The sequence below is a fragment of the Cydia fagiglandana genome, chromosome 5 (assembly GCF_963556715.1).
Source record: "Cydia fagiglandana chromosome 5, ilCydFagi1.1, whole genome shotgun sequence".
In the NCBI taxonomy this organism is placed as follows: Eukaryota; Metazoa; Arthropoda; class Insecta; order Lepidoptera; family Tortricidae; genus Cydia; species Cydia fagiglandana.
Genome location: NC_085936.1, coordinates 19,768,675 through 19,789,424, shown reverse-complemented (window position 1 = coordinate 19,789,424; position 20,750 = coordinate 19,768,675). Strand labels below are relative to the sequence as shown.

The 20,750-nt window shown below is 37.4% G+C and overlaps 2 protein-coding genes across 2 annotated transcripts in view; one reads left to right on the top strand and one right to left on the bottom strand.

The window, feature by feature from the left end:
- Positions 1 to 306: 306 nt before the first annotated feature.
- LOC134664650 (phosphatidylinositol-glycan biosynthesis class F protein) lies at positions 307 to 2,011 on the top strand. Its single transcript, XM_063521392.1, has one exon. The coding sequence runs from the start codon at positions 392 to 394 to the stop codon at positions 1,100 to 1,102; it is 711 nt and encodes a 236-aa protein (XP_063377462.1). The 5' UTR covers positions 307 to 391; the 3' UTR covers positions 1,103 to 2,011.
- The window catches only part of LOC134664651 (protein GDAP2 homolog), a 33,902-nt gene continuing 15,070 nt past the window's right edge, over positions 1,919 to 20,750 (bottom strand). The window contains exons 2-6 of the mRNA XM_063521394.1: positions 11,089 to 11,242; positions 10,312 to 10,451; positions 9,911 to 9,965; positions 8,933 to 9,076; positions 1,919 to 8,428 (exon numbers count right to left, since the gene is read on the bottom strand). Coding sequence (XP_063377464.1) covers positions 8,384 to 8,428; positions 8,933 to 9,076; positions 9,911 to 9,965; positions 10,312 to 10,451; positions 11,089 to 11,242 — 538 coding nt within the window. The 3' untranslated portion in view covers positions 1,919 to 8,383. The remainder of the gene's footprint in view (positions 8,429 to 8,932; positions 9,077 to 9,910; positions 9,966 to 10,311; positions 10,452 to 11,088; positions 11,243 to 20,750) is intronic.

Sequence of the window (20,750 nt, the reverse complement as noted above, 5' to 3'; positions counted from 1 at the left end):
GGATACTGACTCTTTTGACAAACACAAAGATAGTTGGAAACATCGTCAGTGATGTCATATTTCTGTAAATTGTCAAAAAAACTTGTTCTGAATTAATTTGTTTTGGACCAAATAATTCATTTAAGGTGTATTTAATTATAATTATAACGAAAACACCGAACTAAAACTTATTTTTCTGTGTTGAACTGTGTATTTTATAAGGTCTAGTTGCGGCAAGATGTTTGAGTAAATGTTAAAATCGTCTCAAAATGTACAATGTACAAGCAATCTGTCACTTCTGTCCTGCTTCTGTCACTGTCAGTGTGACTGAAGGTGAAGTCACTGAAGTTTTGATAACATTGAATTTGTGTATAAAATTCTTGCATTAATATTGAAAAAGATAACATTCACAATGTTTACTCTACACAACCAACTGGAGTTACGAAGGGTGACAATATCTAGTCTAATAACATGCATCTACTTACCCAGCATAGTTACAGTGATTTCATACAAGGGCTTACTTTACTCCGTGGGGAACGGATCTTCATTCTACATTTTGGTCCTCATTTTCGTCGCAGAACTGCTTAAATCATTCTACCTAAACTCGACCAACGATATCTTAGCGAAGAAAGCTAAAGTGAGCAAGAATAGAGCGGGTGATATGTTGAAAGGATTTGGCTTCCTTTTAGGGGTTATGTTCTGTTTTTTCATTGGAATAATTTTATTTGGAGCTCCAGTGTTGGATTGCCATGAGGAAACGCTAATGTTGTCGAGTTTGCTGACGCTTTTGACGGTGTTTCCGTTGGTCGCGCACACGGGAGTGGAGACATCAATGCAGTTGTTGTTTGGAGTGAAGAACTTTGCGAAAGACAGTGTGTTGGAGATGTTAGTGAACAACGCGCTCCTGACGGTGTGCGGCGCGTGGCTGGGCGCAGTGGTGATACCCCTGGACTGGAACACGCCCTGGCAGGTGTGGCCCATCCCTTGCTACCTGGGAGCTATTGGGGGTTACCTACTTTCAAATGTTCTCAACGTCTTGAAAGTCGCGTTACTGAGTGCTGCACAAAAATACCCATCACTGAACTTTCTTGTAAATATTTTAAACAAAGTTCATTTGAAGTAAAGGTTGTGTTATTGTATTTTTTACCAAATATATTGTGTAAAATTATCTAAAACAGTATTACAGATGTAGCATTTAATAAGTTCAAGAGAGTTGTTTGGACTTTATTCCTGACTTTTAATTAGCCACATTAAACAAAGGATTGTTTATTTATTTGTATTTATGCTAATGAGTACTTGGAATAAAATAGGGTTATTCCCAGTAGTTACCACCAACAAACATGGTAACTACTGGGATTTTTTTGTCCCAGTAGTTACCAGTGGTAAAAGGTGGGAAAAAATTCCCAGTAGTTACCACTGGTAAGAACTTAGTGGTAACTAGTGATAATAACCCAATAAATACGAAATTTTGCATGAAAATCAAAAGTATCTCTCACACTCTGCATGTTTAGGCTGTTGACATTGTCATGTCCAATAACTGTAACATTTAGTTGGTGGCAACTCTTGATATTGTCAAATGATCTTTGTATATCAATTTATATTTTTAGACACCTATGACACCACGAAAATTATCATTTAGTTTGCACAGCCAAAAAATCTCAGTAATCAAAAATAGAATCACCAATGTGGTGAGGTTTACATACCAAATATAGAGATTGTAACTGAGACTGATTGTACAACTAACCTCTGGATCGAAAATAAACAGATTGAATTTTAATTTTTTTTTATACATGCTACAGCCATGTCTTGCATTTGGTTTATAGGTATATCAATCTGGTCTGTTGCAATATATTTTGGCTTCACTGGTTGCCTATCTATTTGTACTTACTGTACGATGTTAAGACAAAAGTAGGTTTCATTCAAAAGAAAACTGCATGTATTAGTAAATTATTAATTTTATTTTTGTATTTTGTTAAATATTTACATAGCCTATATAATAGTCTACATTATATTAATAAAATATGAAACTTAACTTGATTGATCACATTATATTAAACCCTATAATATGCATGTAACATAGACCATGGCAACATGTCCTATCAACAGTAATATACTCGCAACCAAACTTTGTAAAAAGTAACAATAGTTAACATGCTAAGGCCTTGTTGATATTTTAGGAAGTTTTCTTTGATGACAATATATCTCCCAATAATTTGAATTTGTATGAAATAGGGTAGACAACTCTCATTTTGATAGTATGGAATTCTCAAATCCCTTACTAGAAATGAGAACTTGCTTTTACTAACCTATCAAAGATATTTTTTTTAATTCAAAATGCTTTACATTGGAACTTTCTACATGACAGTGTATCTGCCGTGTGTTGTTTGACTGATTTGACTTGGACAAATATTTTATCACCAAAGCAAAACTCCTTAACTAGTTCTATGACATTTAAATAATGCTTACATGACACTTTACAGATTGTGATACTGATTACACTATTTACATTGAAGAACTAGCATACTGACCATAATATTACAATTACATTTGTAATAATATCATAGTCATTATGTTGTATTATATATTTACAACAAAAGCTACAGGTGTAAGTTTCGAGTAAATTATTGCATCAACTTACATTTGACATTAAAAATTGCTTACAAACAGACTATAGAAGACACCGAGCTTACAAGTATGAAACAGTATGTTGGAAAAGTCTTACGATTACAAATGTATTAAAAATTTAACTTTATTTATACAACAACAATGCAATATGGCTGTGTCCCAATCGACAGATAGCTCTTTATTTCATTCGAATACAAAATAACGGAAAAAAATGACTTGGTCATTCACCCAATGAGGTACAAACCTTTTATATCTATCTTAAAAATTATATCATTGGTCGAATTACTAAGTCACATTATCTTATGTTTTCAACTTTTTATGATATAAATGGGATAAATTAGTTATGCTACAGTGACTATAACTTTGAAATGTTAACATTATATCCGTACACGGCGGGAAGAAGTTGATAACTTTCGGGAAAAAATTGAAGAAATTTGAACCTTAAACAGTTTTATTCAAAGTTCAAATTTCTTCAGCAAAATATCTCGATTTATCAACTTTTTCCCGCCGTGTACCGATATAACATCAATATTTAAGATTAAAACAAAATCAATATTCAACTTTATATGAAGTTGTATAAAGTCGAAAGTCGCGTCTGCGAATGCTACCAACTTATTTTTTTCTCAGATTTCTGTCGGTCGGGACACAAGCCACCAATCCGCCATCACTATACTCAACCTCTATAAAACACACATTAATATTGCATCGACCACACACCATTCTCACACACAAACAGACTATATAGGTGGCACATAGAGTGGTAGCAGGGCATGCTACTCAATAGTTCGCCCGCAAATATTAGACTTGTTCTTACAGTAGTAGCCTCCTAAGACCCAGCCATACATATGAAAAATTCAAAATTTGCCACTGTAATTGGAACCTATAGTGTAGGGGATAGAGTTCATTTTGTTTTGTTTGAAAATGGAATGAAACAAAACTAATTTTGCAGCTTTTCCAATTGAATATGATTTAAATTTCATCGAACTGAATAAGTACCATAGGTAGGACCTTGAGCCTTAGGAGGGTGGAGTCCGTCTAATCTAACTTTGCACCGACTTGAACATAACAAAAGTGAAGAAGGGTCATTATAAACGTCATATTTTCATAGAAATTTGACATTATTGTTGACATCACTACACTTTGTCGTTGCAAATGCCATGCAGATCTTGGTCCGACTAAGTTACTGTGAGAAAAAGTACAGTTGTAATAGTTAGGGAGGCGAATAGGGGAATTTTCGCCAATACTCGAGCGTGGCAGTTTAAGATATGAGAGATACCTTAGACCTAATAGAACAACCTTGTAAAGTATTTAGCTCTATATGTAGTGACGCGCGCCTAGGATAGACGATCAGATTAGTAAAAAAAAATGGATAGTCTGAAATACTCGAGCGCGTCAGATTAAGATATTGGGGGTTGATTTTAGTGTTTAAAGACTAAATTTAACTAATCTGACGATAAGTCCTTGACGCCGCCGAGTTATAGGGTCGCGAACTTGTAAAAAAAAACGTTAATCCGGCATTCTCGAGCGCGATTTTTTTATTTTTTATTTTGAAGAATATAATCTAAAACTTACTAAAAATACAAAATCTGCCGGTTTCCGCATGACCGGAAGTGTGGAGGAGCCATTTCGTCTTCCTAAGAACGCGTTGCGGCATATAAGTCGCGAACGATACATTTTACAAAAAAAAAGTTTAAATAAACAAAAAAGGTAATTTTATTTTACACAAAAAAGGTCTCTTTACATTTTTGTCCAAAGTTAAAACTTTTTGACTTGAAGCATCATAAAATCGGTCAGATTAAGAGAACCCACCAACATTTTTTCCAGATTAAAAAAATATGCTTTCAGGATACCGAGATAAACCTCCCCTATGAAAATCTGACGCGCTCGAGTATTTCAAAAAAACTTTTTTTTTTTGCATTTTCAAAAATTCATCGTTACTTATCGTCACGCCGAAATCGTCAGTTTTTTTAAAGGAAGCTTCCTTGGGGCCTACTTAACACCCCTTCCGAAAATCTGACGCGCTAGAGTAAATTTTTTTTTTTGCATTTTTGACTACTTTATATGCCTACCCCCACCACGCAAACCGGCAGATTAGTATACCGTTGTTATCAGAGGCACTCGGGGCATGCGTAGTATGAATATCTGACGCGCTCGAGAATGCCCAAGTAACTGTTTTTTTTAACATTTTTGAAAAACCGTACACGCCAAACCCACCGCTAAAATGGTTTTTGCCATACGAGCTTTTCTTTTCGAAATTATTTTATCTTTCGATTTTGATAGGTCTCGACGGCGCCGTTGAATTACGCCATTTAGCTACCTCGCCTCCCTAACCATAATTAAAACGTTTCACTAGATGGCGTTACGAAAGCGCTAGGAATGCACAATATTATGAGGCTTTCAAAGCGCCACCTAGTGTAACTATTGCGTGTTTCCTAGATATTACCACCCAGTTGTTATCTTTGGTAACACTAGGAATAATCCAAATTAAATATCGTTTTTTTTCTTTGACTAAGGCCTATTGTAATTCTTACATTATACACTGTTTGAAAGAGATAGATATCAATTTGCGAGCATACTATTGTTTAAAATCACACGCTAGGCGGCGCCACTATCTAACACATTCACATGGTGTCAGTGCTATAAACATTATAATAACAAACTGTTGGTGCTATTTGATAAATACAAAAATATCTCATCTAAGACCAGATACATTATGAAATCTCACTGAATTTACAATCTCACCCGACGTGGAGGCAGTGGTTAATAACAATTGGCATTTTCCTACAAATGTTCGTTAGAAAAGAGAAATAAACAGACATTGAAATGCGTCTCAATATGACTTGATACAACATAGCCCAATGTCCTAACCTTAGGGCCCACCATACAAGACAAAATGACAAATGAAATTGAAACCAATAGTGTACTAAATATGGTTAAATTTAATTTGTTTCGTTGGAATTCAAAGCACGCAATATGCAACTTTGTTCCAATTGAAGACAGTTTAAATTACATTGAAGTAAAGTACTACAGGTAGGACCGTGGGCCTTATGAGGCTGAATTGGTACCTCGTGTCGTATAGGGCAATCATAAAATTAAATTGCCATGTACAGTCGCCATCAGATATAACGGAGCGGCCAAGTTGCCCAAAAATATCTAAACTCGCTCTCTAACGTCTTAACAATAGAGGCGTGTTCAGATATTTGTGAGCACCTTGGCCGCTCCGATAAATCTGATGGCGACTGTACAAATGAAAATCTAATGAAAGGGCAATCTTATGACACTAAACATAAAGACATGATTATGATTATGTTTAAGCGTCATAAGATAGATAGCTTTCCCCAAATAACGTTACATTTTCCTACTATCGTGGTAGTTTAGAAGAAGATGTGTATCTAATATTTTGCGTTCAACACTGGCGGTGAACTCACAAAACTGTTAAAACGTCAACAGCATATTTACATACGATTAATTTATATTTCTCCCGATATCTAATCTACTTAATGTAAAAATAAAATCTCATATGCAAAAAATATCAAGCACCTTTCAACGTAAACACGCAGGAGTAGTGAACACGAGAATTGTCTATGGCTTTTGGATGTTGGCAACATTGTTAAGAATTTGAATTATTTCTTTTTGAAGTGAATACTTCTTTAGCGGCGCTGTGCACTTTTTGTGATGGGGAAAAATGACAAACTCGCGACAGGTCACGTGACCGTAAGATTCGAAAGACGGACACGTGATCTGATCGAAAAACTGTTACAATGTCATTGAGTTTTCACTTCTGCCGGCACTCCCGGAGTGCAACCCGTTGTTTTTTTTTTAATTATGAGTTTTAAGGTTAGGTTTACTACCCCTACTGCCTTTAATTACATCATTAGGTACAAGATGTCTACGTAAAGCTTAGCTAATATAAAACCTACTCCGTACGGTAAAAATAAAACTATGCGCTAAACGAATACCCTGTCGCAGGATCGAATTGATATAGGACAGATTGTAAGTTATGAAAAAAAACTAGGCCAATGGTTTCCTGAAAGGCAAATTCATTTGAAAAATAGCAAATTAAGTATCATTCTTGATTAATGGCATATTTTAAAATTGCAGTACACTCGTTGAAAAAAAAAAAGAACAAGGGCATAGTGCCAAAAATCTATAAAGCCGTGTACACACGTTGTAGATAATAGCAACAAACCTAAGTAGGTACACGCCCTACAAGAACATTATGACCAGGCAATCATTATTATGACTAAATAATTATAAAATGCACCTCTAATACTAAGATATAGTGTTAACAAACGAGTTCAGTAAAATATTTAAATAATTGAATTATTTACAGATTTCACTGAAATTCTTAAGAGATACAAAACACTGGCCAATATTACAAACTTAATTCTGATTTAGATAACCGACTGGTTGGTTATCAAATCAAAATTAGAATTTGGAATTACTTATGCCACCATCGACACAGAGTCAGACCGAGATAACTCTGCAGCTATAAAAATTGCTGCAGAGTTATCTTGGCCTGACTAAATGTTTCTTATTTTTTCCTCTATATTTTTATTCACTTAATTTATAAAACACAAATAAGGATTGTTACATTTTTCTTACAAATTAAATATAATGCCGACGATAGTCATCTTTGCAGTTAAGAAACCATAGTAAGTGATTTTATTAAAGCTATCTGCAGACGATACAGAATTTAAATTAACAGAGGGCCTACCGCGAATCACGTTCGACGTACTGCCTCTTTGTCGCACTTGTTAATTCGTACGTAAGTGTGACAGGGAGGCAACACGTCGAACGTGGCTCGCGGTAGTCCCTCAGAAATCTATTACAAAGAATTGGCAGGTTTTGAAGAATTATCAGAAAAAAATATGCCAGATCAGATAATTTAAATACCGTCGTAGCCTTACGAGAACAATTTTATAGAGAAAATATTATTTATCTCTCTTTTTCGAACTTTTTAATATATTAAAATTTAGTTCTCTCTCGATATTTATACATTTTCGACTACCTTTATACATTTTTCTAGCCTAGAAATTCTAGGCAATCTAGGCAGTAGCGATATTAACTACAAAGTACGTTCAAAAACTGTTTTTAGGTATATCTGGCTATCTTAACATTTATTCTTGATTTTTAATGTACACTCATCATAGCAAAAATAGTGCTGCGAAGATAGATACTTAGATAGCGCACTCGTAAAGGAATGGGCGAAAAGGGAAACTTGAATAGCGCCATCTAGTGACTATTTCCACAGCACAGTTTTTTCCACGTTTCTATAAACAGTATAACAAAAATATCTGCTACGCTAGGATTTCTGGGAACAACATTCTTAACTGAAGATGGACCTTATGTCCTTTCATTAAGGTGTATGAATTGTCAGTTAACAGCTTGAACGATGGTAGTGGTAGGTATATAACAAACTAGGAATCCTCTAGACGGAGCTTAGAGCAATTATTTCATGATGATGCTGCCAATAATACAGGGGAGCAGGGACGAGGTGAGCGAGTCCCGTGCTGTGATTGGTCCGTTCAAAGACACGGGCGTCACACAAACACACTTGATCGAAAATGGAGTAAAACTACCGTATATTTGTGGCAGAGGGGGTAGCGCTACTATGCTATGTCTGCAGGATTCCTAGTCTTTGGTATATTACATAGGTAGGTATGGTATATGGTGTACTATTTGTAATGAACTGCGAAGATGAGCGACGCGGCGACCCCACGTGAGGCGAACTCGTAGCGTACTACACGTATAGTTACGTACATACGTATAGTTACGTTTACGTGCTGTTCGTGTCTGGCTGGAAGTAGTGTAGACCGTTTATCTGAAACATACAAGTCTAAATAAGTTTACTACAAAACATAAACTTAAATTAATTTCCAAGGGACTTGTTTTAATTTTCCCGCGTGTTTTTTACAGTTTCATCTTACTGATTTCAGTAGCGACTTTGACATTGCCTGTTGGTGGATGATGAAAAGTCACTTTTTATCAAAGAAAAATTGTGTTTTTCATAAAAACTTATATTATTACACAGATCGATGTTAACAGTGGGAGTTGTTGAGAAAGAAGAGAGTGAGTGAGTCAGCGAATGGATACTCGAATACACTCGTTCGGTCAAATATGGTTTTATTTATAAACACTGCCCAGAAATATATTCCTAAACAATTGCGTGGAGCCTTTCCTCCAGGGCTAAAACGCGAACCACTTCGTCCGTCAGTTTTTTTCGACGTTCGCAGATGATATGGCAGCTAGGTGGCGACAGCGCCACGCGCGGCTTATGGCTAGCCACCAAAATTGGTGTGTAAAGTTAAAGATTGTATGTGCATACCGTCATGTCGTACTCGGTGACGAAGGCGGGCACCTCGAGCTGGTCGCGCGCCATCACGGAGTAGAGGAACTCGACGCCGGGCAGCGTGTGCACCTTAGCCTTGATGGCCGGCGCCATGAACGTCGTGAACCACCACGTCATCATCTGGACATACAAATAAAATATTAAAATAAAATTAACAAATTTAGACCCAGATAAGCTAACTCTGTGCAAACTTTGTAGTGAAAGGCCCCGTGCATGAACTATAAGGGGCAGTATAGGAGCCGTCAGAGTTTTGGATTGAGGCCTAAATGTCTAGTTTATGCTTCCGATGTAGCCCACAATCGCAGAACCTACTATGCATTGCTTTGGCAATGTACATGTGCTCATATGTTTCCGATTCAGGCCACAGGATGGCAGACCCTCCAACGCGCACGGTCCTTATAAGCTAACTCTGCAAACTTTGTAGTGATAGAGCGTGCAAGTGTCAGTTTAGACTTCGAATCCCAGTGAATACATATGAAGTTTAAAGTGACACTTTTCAAAGTCGGTGCAAAATGAGCTTAGACGGACTTTACATGAGTTGAAAATTAGAACTATACCTATATAGAAGATACGTTTAGCCATATTCTGCAAGGTGACCTACATGGATCACACTGAACAACTTTTACTAAGAGCCCAACTCCTGAAATTGAGAAAAAAACCATGTTTCATACAATTCGGCTGATATTCTCTGTTGAGCAGGCAAATGTTTTTGTCATTTCGATATTGGACCCATAGTAAAAGTTATTCAGTGACCTGACGACGAGTGACGCCTTTTATTTATTAGCACGAACAACAATGTTTGGTAAAACAAATACAATTATAGAAATCACAAGGCTGTTTGTGGATATACTTGTAACAAAGATTCCTCATTCTCCCCTCGATAGTCACAAACGCAACCTTTTGTGCTAAAAGGTCAGGGCAAAGTGACAGGCATGCTAACAATAAAACACTAACCTTCGTCCAGAATGTGGGATGTACAATATAAAACGCTTTCAGGTTCTTCTTATATCTGAAAAAGACAATGGAATAGTTAGATAGCTGTATTTAAAGACACTTATTAACATATTTTCAATATTACTAGTTTAATAAATAGAATAGGATATAAAAATGGGCTAGATCTGTCTGACTAATATACATATTTGAAATATTCCTAAAGCACACTCTCCAAGAAAAACATGTGCCTAAAACTGTCGTGACCTGTTCCTTTTGGCAACAATAGTAGTGACGGAGTTGATCTTTTCTCTTAAAACTCTCCAGGAAGAATCAACTTTGATCACTTGTATACCTTAGCCGCTTACGAGTAGCTTAGCTTACGGATAGCAGACGATGGTCAACAGTTTGATCAGGTAACTCACTTGTAAGGCAGCACGGTGTAGACCTCCTTCAGCCAGGAGAAGGGCGGGTGGTTGCCGGAAGAGGCGAGTGTGTGGAAGTATGCGATCACGTAGTCGCCGCGGACGATTGGGTCCAATAACTTGATCAGGTACAGTAGTGCCTGGAATAGGGGAAATTCGTTTTAGAAAATCGTGGACTTTCACGTCATTGACAGCGTGACGAAACATACCGTGTCGACCTAAACGTCTCTTTAACTGTTATTTAATTCACTGCTTGATTTGTCCTCCTTGTAATTATACGTCTGTTGGAATAGATAATATATATTGACTACTGTAGAAAGGTCAAGGACGGTCGGGTCTTCCCCGTCTATTGTTACGTAAATGGGACCATCGGATCGGAGTAAAACAATGTCGCAGCTCGAGTTGTTTACTCCCTGTTAGTTAGCCTATTTTGTAGTTGGGTACGCCTTGTTTACTGTTTTGTTAAGCCTTTCAACATTGGCGTATTGTGAACTATTTCGTAGGGTGAGAGCTCACTTCGCCCACGTCTTGCTACGCCACTGCTTTTCAGACACAAAATACATTGTGTTACAATTGCTGCTCATAAATTCCGTCGCGCACTGAATACGTATACCTGCATCCTGATATTCCTGATTATGTAGTAGACTGGGGTACGAAGCGCGGCTCCGTCTGCAGCTCCTAAAAATCGGAAACGTGTACGAAGCGTGCTGCATGCATATGCATTTGGTGTGGCCTGGCCTGGCTATAAGTTCTAGCCGCCAGGTTGCCGAAACTTACTTTGTCAAGGTCGATGTCGCCGATGGGGAACCATTTGCCGATGAATATGACGACGGGTCGCCCGAGCCGGTCGACGCCGCTCTGGTACAGGCAGCCGATGCCGGACACCTCGCTTAGGTCCTCGGCCTTCGCTCGTCGGAGTAACCGCTCGTATCTGGTGACAAGGAGATGAAACGTTTAGTTCGTTGCATTATCAGTCTATAGGGTAACACTTTCGGTGCCTGCCGTAGTGTTCCTGGCAGTGAATGTGTTAAGCAAGGACTATCGTAAATCTCGCATTCCATTCTAAGTTACTTCGGCCACGTTACGCGCAATGAAGACGAAGCTAAGCTAAGGACAGGCATGTTATTCAGGATAGAGCGCATGGTGCAATACCCAGATTGAGCTCGTCAATGCAAAATCGATCCCATTGGAAGAAGAACACCTGATGCCACAATTATCTAGAAAAAAATAGTTACTAAAATATATGAATTACAATCGATGTAATTTGGTTTGTGTTTGATTATTGTTGGTGGCGTTGGTGCCCGCTGCCCCCCAACTTTGGTGAACCGTTTTAACTTTCCTGGTACACAAAATAAGTTTGTCCTTGTTTTCCAAAAAAATAAATGATTTTCGTATTCTAGTTTTTGTAAAATAATGTACCAAGAAATGACTTTTTGGAGCAAACTTTAGGTCAGTACATAGAATGATACGTGAGTTACGTGACTCAGTTTCGTCATCCATCAACTCGTGACGCGAGTGACAGGAAAATCCTGACTTGATGCGTGTAATCTTAACATACCTAGATACCTACTTAATTTTAAAAGCGACGTGCAGGTAAAATTAGCTCGGCAATGGAGAATCACGGTAAGCAAACAAGAAAAATACCACTAAAACGGTCCAATTTATAAAAAAGAGCGTAAGATAGTTAATTTTGCAAATGCACTGACCTGATTCTTATTCAATAACATTAAAGTCTAATTTGCAATAACATATTCGTAGTAGAATCGAGTCTGTTAAGCCTTTAAGATACGCATGCGACATTTGTGTGCAGTGTAAATAGTTTAAAACGTTATAACGATGTCATTATTTTTTCCTCATAAGCAATTTTGGGTCTTTTTCCTAAGGCAATAGAGTGTATTGCCGTGTAAAGACAGGAATAAGCAGATAATGAATGGCTGTTACGGATGAGAACGCAAGGCCTCAGTTGTTTAATTTCATAAATTAGATACTAAAGGAATAATATATGTATGTATAATTGAATTAACAATTAACACGATTATGAATCTTCAATTTGTTGAAGAAGTTGGTAAAATAGTGCGTCTGCAGTATGACCCTATGAGGCCCAATACGTTCCATGAGTCTTCTCTTTCCGAACAGACTAGTGTTAAAGATTTTCTGGATTTTACATTACAAACAAACGTAATCAGTTCCAATGTCTTGTCCAAGAGGGGTGGAAAAGAAAAACGATACCAGCCTTAGCCGTGGCAAAAATACAGGATGTCCCAGAATTCGACGTCAAGCCGTAAACGGATGATAGACCAAGTCATAACAGTTATCATAAAAATCCAACTCATGTTCTTTAAAAATTATGGTCACTTTAAAAATTCACAAAAAAATCCACACCCTGTAATTATTCAAGATTTAAAAAATTAGAATAAATTATGGAATTTGTAGTAACAAGAGTTAAAGAACCATTACAGGGTGTGGATTTTTTAGTGAATTTTTAAAGTGACCATAATTTTTAAAAAACATGAGTTGGATTTTTTTTGTATTTTTATGATAACTGTTATGACTTGGTCTATCATCCGTTTACGGCTTGACGTCGATTTCTGGGACACCCTGTAGAATACTTTGGTATGTAGGTATGTATATACATAGTTAGGTCGAACTTCTTTACAGTCTTTCATCGTAGTTATTATTTGAATTGCGTTCGTAATCAAAATTGTTGATTGTAAAATGCAAAATGTATGTCTAATCAGTACCTATACGAAGCCACGAACTAAAAAATATTATAATAAATGTACCTACATACTCGTAAGTTATTAATTATACTTGACAGATCCCCATAAGTGTCACCGTTAAGCGACGCTGATACGGACGTGCAAGTAGCCATTATTAGATGGTTTATTGTTATTGATTTGTAATATACTTAAGTATTTAAGACGCCACAGAAATTTCATTTCCTCGAAAGGTTGAATGTGACATCGCATGCCGTTGCCGTATACGAGCAATAATTAAATGATTTATAGGCAGAGCATCTAGTAACTGAACACGCCTTGTCTGTCTTTTTCTGTACAACATAGGGTCGGTTGCGCCAAACTGTTCGTATCGTTAAAGAGTTCGCTAAATTGTATTAATTACTCGTAATGCATGTTAATTATAAGATGTAATAATGTTTTGAAAAGATGTGTCCCGCCGAGTTTGTTGCCGGTCCCATATTGGGATACCCTCCTCCAATTGAGGGGGGATTTAAATCTTCTCGGGGCAGAGGTGTACGGTTGGAGCCGGTAAAGGTTTATTTGACGTTCATAAGCGCATTGTAATATGCCTACTTGAATAAACTATTTTTTATCTTTTATCTTTATCTTATCTTAAATTTTTATGCATGGAAAGTTTCATAGTAAAGCGCCGGGGGGCGCCGGCTGACGTTGATCAGTCTGTCAAATGTGGTTGGTGCAACTGGCCCTTAGTCTGCCGATTGTTGCGGGAGAAAGGCACGTCAAATGTCAGATAAACATCAGTCTATACAAAACGTCCCTTCTGCAATTAAGTACTCTTTAGAATCTACCTAGGGTTGCCCGCCGTTTAGAAGTCAACTTTGGGGCTGCGTCAGTCCCAAGGGGGGTCAATTCCGTCGTGGGTTATAGTTTGTCAGTTAATACATATAAATCGACATTCACTCGTAATAAAATTCTTCGAATAGAGTTTATACTGAAGTTGATATCATGACTACATGTCTAAACATATATATACACAACCCCTAATATTCGTCAGTTCTTTAGTATTTGGGGCAAGGTCCCGTCGGCCCATCGACATTACGACAAGGCCTGAATTGTTTATCAGCTCCTGATTAATCGACTCCTTCAATATATTATATTTGTAACAATACGACATATTACGATGGCCGATGTGCGTGTGAAAGCGTATACATTTATGATACGCCGATAAAAGTTAAAAGGACTACTATCGACTATGATGGAATAAATGCTATAAATAAACAATAAAATACACAGTTGCCTTCCTAATTCTTACCTCCCTTGAGAAAAAGGAAAGGTACACTGGGAAGAGTAACGTTTGGTATCCACTTGTGTTGCGTCTAGTATGCATGGTATGGCGTTATAGGAAATGTACAGTAAGGTACAGAGATAACTGTACCTTATGTTTCAAGTATACGAAAAGTGTCCCGAAAAACCCGGACACTTTATATGCGAGGAAACACCTTATTGAATTTAATTATTTACCGGCATTATTGTGTACAAAGTAGGTACCGCATAAATACACGTCCGGGGAAAAATGCGACTTACGCCAAATGGTTTTTTTTAATCTTTGTCCGGGTTCGGCGGCGAATTTAGTTGTATGTCCTGTCTAATAAGTTATATACTCGTACCTATGCTCATTTCTGATAGATATGCAAAGAAGCCTGAAATATACTTATGGCAAGTCAGTATGCGACACATGAGATCAATTTTGTAACGGTGCGTGTAACGAAGCGTTACACTATCGACCTTCATACTATTTCTGGCACCATACAAATTCTAAATTCCTTTTTGAAATTCAAATCCTATTCCAAATTCCATTCAATGATTTTTATTTTCAGTTCGATCACATACTTTGATCGATAAACATCATTTTATCTAACGGACTGTACTTCCCAAGTTTCTAAACACGACCGTTTAAGTGTGATTTTTATTAGTAAACGTAATAATTCATAAGTGCGTGCAGTTCAGTATAGTGCTCGTTTTGTGGCCCTGCACACCTTCCAGATATATATCTACATCATCACCAAGGCACATATTGTAAGTTATTTGATTTCTAACCTTCTGAATTACGAAAGTATTTTTATACATACCTATCTGTTAACACGTAACCTGTATTGTTACAGGTGCCTTTTTATTTAAATAATAAATACCCCTCATCGCTCTGGATCCTGCCTTTTCATTCCCATCATCCCTGTGAGGCTCCTCTACCTGCCCCCTCACACTGGCGCCACCAACGTGCTCAAACCCGGACCTGACAAGACAACCACCCGCCCTACGACACTGAGCAGCCCGTTCCAGTACCTCCGTGCCAGCACCTGCTCCTACCCAACAACCGCAACCAGCTGTTCCAGTTCTACATTTTTCCTTATTCTACCAATTTTTTTTTTTTATATTGTTTGTAATTGCTAGCTTTAAGATCTTTTCAAAATTCTAAAAGGTTATAGTCGACCCAACTCAAATTTTCGCAATATCTCTCGGCCTAACATCATTTTATTTAATTTTCTATTTTACAACCAACCTTTTATCTAATCCTCAACCGTTTAACCAAAATTCCCCCCTTAAATAACCAATTACATATACATCTATCATCATTATCAAACTGCACAACGGGACTTAATCGCGTATTTAAGTTTTAAGATTTACCTCCGACGTTTCGAGGACGGCGTTGTCCCCGTGGTCTCGGAGAAGACTGGCTCAAGTTGACATCAACATCTTCTAGCCGCGCGAGTTTTTCGAACTACCCGCACTTGGTCTTGTTTATCAGTTTGAACGTTTTGCGCACTAGGGATGTCACTCTGTCGACACACAACACTAACGATATTCGATTTATCGACTGTCGATATTCGTTTCCGCTTACATTTACTAATGACTGGATTCCATGTAAGCGGAAACGAATATCGACAGTCGATAAATCGAATATCGTTAGTGTTGTGTGTCGACAGAGTGACATCCCTAGTGCGCAAAACGTTCAAACTGATAAACAAGACCAAGTGCGGGTAGTTCGAAAAACTCGCGCGGCTAGAAGATGTTGATGTCAACTTGAGCCAGTCTTCTCCGAGACCACGGGGACAACGCCGTCCTCGAAACGTCGGAGGTAAATCTTAAAACTTAAATACGCGATTAAGTCCCGTTGTGCAGTTTGATAATGTTTAATAATCGTGAAAGTTTAAATCAGTATCTATCATCATTCATCAACTTATACCAATTTATCTATATCTATTTTCTAATCCCTATTATGCCAGCGTCCTACGCTTTTTGTCGCGCCACGTAACAAAACTCTTAACATAGTGATTACACAAAACATCTATCACATACAATTACACAATCCAAGATTTCCACTGAAATCTCACAAATTGGTTTCAATCCTAAGTGTTTTTAAAACTCCTTGGAGTCACTGAAGTGCGAACCAATCCTGACTTACGGCAGTACTGTTGGAGATAATCCGATAGCTTATCCTTCACCCGATTAAATAAATATACACAACTAAGCCTAATATCACAATAAACTTCTCCTTTCGATTCAATAAAAAATAAAATTTAATAACTACATATTTTATTTATATTGATAACATCAATTATTCTCTTCGTGATAGGTATCCACTTTAATAAACAATGAATCCAGCACTATTAAATAAACCTGAACTCATCTATGAGCTCAAACTCAGGAACATTCAGTTCCCAGCCACCGCGCAGGCTGATGATTTAAGACAGCTCCTCACTCCAAATTTATTCGCGGACCCGTGTTCGAATCTCTCCAGCCCATATGATCTTGAACAGGATATCACCGAAATTAGCAGATGCCTCACAATAGTTTCTTCTCAGCTACAGCTTGCGACCACCAACCAAGCGAAGCACGATAGAATAGCGGTTTTCTTATTTCATTTATATAACAGAATAGAACGTCTCCATATTACCACTGAATTATCTCCAGAAATTATTGACAACTATTCGAAAATATGCGAATTTTTGTCAAAATGTCAAACAAAATTTAACATGTCACAACCGTCAACAACAACGTCAACTTACGCGTCAGCAACCTCTTTGATAGATGATTCCACAAATTTAGACCTACTTGCTCGAAAATTAACCAACCTCTCTGAAGCAAAACCAAGCGATTTTAAAAAATTCAACTATAAAGGCGATAGTTGCCCTTATGATTTTATTCGAAACATCGAAGAGTTTGCAATTGCGCGTAACATTGACGACAAACGCTTACACAAATATATATACGATTTTTTATCAGGCACTCCTTTAGATTGGTATAGGTCAAAGAAAACAACCCTTACAGATTGGAAATCATTTAAAACCCACTTCTTAAAAGATTTCGAATTGCATGACCATGACCACAACTTACTACAAAATATACATTCCCGTAAACAAAAACAACATGAACGAATAATAATGTATTTTTCGGCCATGGAAGCCCTCTTTTCCAAATTACATGAACCCCTTTCTGAAAAACAAAAAATAGATATCCTCCGTAGAAACATGAGCCCTTATTACAGTTCCAGATTAGTTCCTACAGATGTTACGTCTATAGACACATTATTCCAATCGTGCAAATGGTACGAAAGCTGTAATACTACCTCTACTTATAGCTCTAGCAACTATACCAACATTCAACAAGATTCTAACCATACCCCCCCTTCCCAACCGTACATACCACCATTCCCATTTAATAAACCAGTCCATACTGTAACAGCACCACCTTCTACGTTACGTTACTCCTGTCCGCGTTGCAGAACAAACGATCATTCTTTAGATATTTGTACAAGTAAAAATATAGTATGCTTCCGCTGTGGCAAACAAAATGTCACTTTTGCAAAATGTACAGTTTGCCATAAATTTCCAAAAAACGCATAAAGGAGAAAAGTAACTTAAATAAAACTACTGCTACAGAATGGAACCAATGGTTAGATACCATTAAATTATTTATGTCATCATACAATACTACATCAGCACTTTTCACTCAAGATCCATACGATGAACGACCTTATGTCAACATCCAGACAAATAATTTAACTTTATGTGGCCTCTTAGACAGTGGCAGTGCTTTAACTATTTTCGGAAATAATTCCCATAAAATTCTCTTATCCCACAATTTTACCATAAATTACGACCATAAAGTCGTAGGCTCTGTAGCCGACGGCTACCCTATATACTCTATTGGTACAATTCAACTACCAATTTCGTACAAAAATATTGTGGCTATTATTACCGCTCATGTTATCCCTACTGTAAAGCAACCCTTGATTCTAGGCACAAATTTTTGGAGAAAATTCAATATAGCTCCCCACATATTACCTGACATAACGTCATATTCTGATAAACATATAGATACCCTAGTTATTTCCACCTGCGACCAACACATCACTAATTATGACAACCTTTCTGAAACTCAACAGTTAATTTCAGATACTATTATTGAAAAATTTAAAAATATTTCAACAGAAACCAAACCCTTAGGACGAACCCACCTCATTGAACATCACATAGATACCGGTGACCATCCACCAATCAAACAGCGATGCTATAGGCTTTCTCCAGAGAAACAAAAAGCTTTATGCAAAGAAGTTGATGAAATGCTAAAGCTTAATGTTATCGAACCCTGTGAAAGCCCATGGCTAAACCCTGTCATAATAACTCCTAAAAAAGATGGAACGTGGCGTTTTTGCATCGACAGCCGTAAAATAAATTCGATTACGCGCAAAGATGCCTACAAACTCCCACTCATTTCTGACATTCTAGATAATCTAAAAAATGCTAAATATCTATCATCGATAGACATAGCAAAAGCATTTTGGGAAATACCCCTACGCCCTTCTGATAGACCTAAAACTAGTTTCCATGTACCCTCAAAAGGCATGTACATGTTTCGCGTAATGCCTTTTGGATTGACTAATGCTCCTGCTACCCAACAACGCTTTATGGATACGTTATTCCCTTCTGAAAACCTTGATAACTCAGTATTTACCTACTTAGATGATATTATCATCATAAGTAATACTTTCGATGAACACATCACTTTACTTAATAAAGTTTACCAAAGGCTAGTACAAGCCAACATTACTATAAACTTCCCCAAGTGTTCATTTTTCAAAAAAGAACTTAAATATCTTGGTTACATAGTTAATGAACACGGCTTTCAAACAGATCCTGACAAGGTTAAGGCAATACTTAACATCCCACCTCCCACAACTCCTCGAGAAGTTAAAAAGTTCCTAGGTACAGCAAGTTGGTATAGACGCTTTATCCCCGATTTCAGCACAAAGGTTGCACCACTAACTAAACTTACCTCCACTTCCAAAAAAGCACCACCATTTAAATGGACATCACTAGAAGACAATGCCTTTAAATCCATTAAAGAAGCTCTAGTCTCTACCCCTGTTCTTGCTTGCCCAGACTTCTCAAAACCCTTCGCAGTCCACTGTGATGCATCCAGCTTCGGCATCGGTGCCATGCTGACCCAAGAATTTGATGGCGTTGAGAAACCCATTGCTTATATGAGCAAATCCCTAACTGGTCCCCAAAGAAATTACTCAATTACAGAAAGAGAACTCTTAAGTGTCTTACTAGCCCTAGAACATTGGCGTTGCTATCTTGACAACGGCTTAAAGTTCACAATCTACACAGACCATTCCGCATTACAATGGTTTCTCCATCTAGATAATCCAACCGGACGTCTAGCCCGCTGGAGTATTCGTCTATCTACATTTAACTTCGAAATTAAACATAAACGTGGTAAAGACCATCTAATCCCTGACGCTTTATCACGCTTACCTTCAGTAGACGTTATTAACTACAATAGTTCTAATACCAATGACGACTGGTATAATAATATCTACGCTAAATGCAGTTCTAACCCCAACACCACTCCAGATTACATAATACATAATAATAAATTATACCGATACTCAAAAACCCCTTCGTTACTCCAATCTGAGTATAATTGGAAAGAAGTTATCCCACTAGAGTACAGAATACCCATTATCACAGAAAATCATTCCACCCCAACTTGCGCTCATTTCGGAACATTTAAAACATACAATAAAGTTAAATTGAAATATTTTTGGCCAGGAATGTACAAAGATATTTCAAATTTTATTGCCAAATGCGAGACTTGCTTAGCTTGCAAACACCAAACCCAACTAAAACTTGGCCTAATGGGTAAACCTAAGCAATGCTCTCGACCCTTTCAATGCATTTCAATAGATTTGATCGGCCCCTTGCCTACTACACTAAAACACAACAGATTCATCTTTGTCATTACTTGCTGTTTTTCAAAATACTGCCTCCTCTTTGCGATTAAACGTGCTACGTCATCAGTAATCGTTCATATTCTAGAAAACCTAGTTTTCCTAGTGTACGGAATCCCACAGACCATAATTCTTGACCATGGTCCTCAATTCGTTAGTCAAGAGACAACGGATTTATTCCACTCCTATCAGATCCCAAAAATACACTATTGCGCAATTAAATGCGCCCAACCAAATCCCGTGGAGAGATATAATAAAGTTGTTACCACAGCAATATCCTCATTCATACAGGATGACCACAGGAATTGGGATATCAACCTACATAAGATACAATTTGCTATTAATACTTCCGTAAATGAAACAACAAATTATACTCCTTCTTTCCTTGTATTTGGTCGCGAATTAGTCACATGTGGATCAGCATACGATAAATCTGATCTCACAGA

What these genes read in the sequence shown, in the direction of transcription:
- LOC134664650 (XM_063521392.1), top strand. Translation starts at nt 392, where the DNA reads ATGTTTACTCTACACAACCAACTGGAGTTACGAAGGGTGACAATATCT.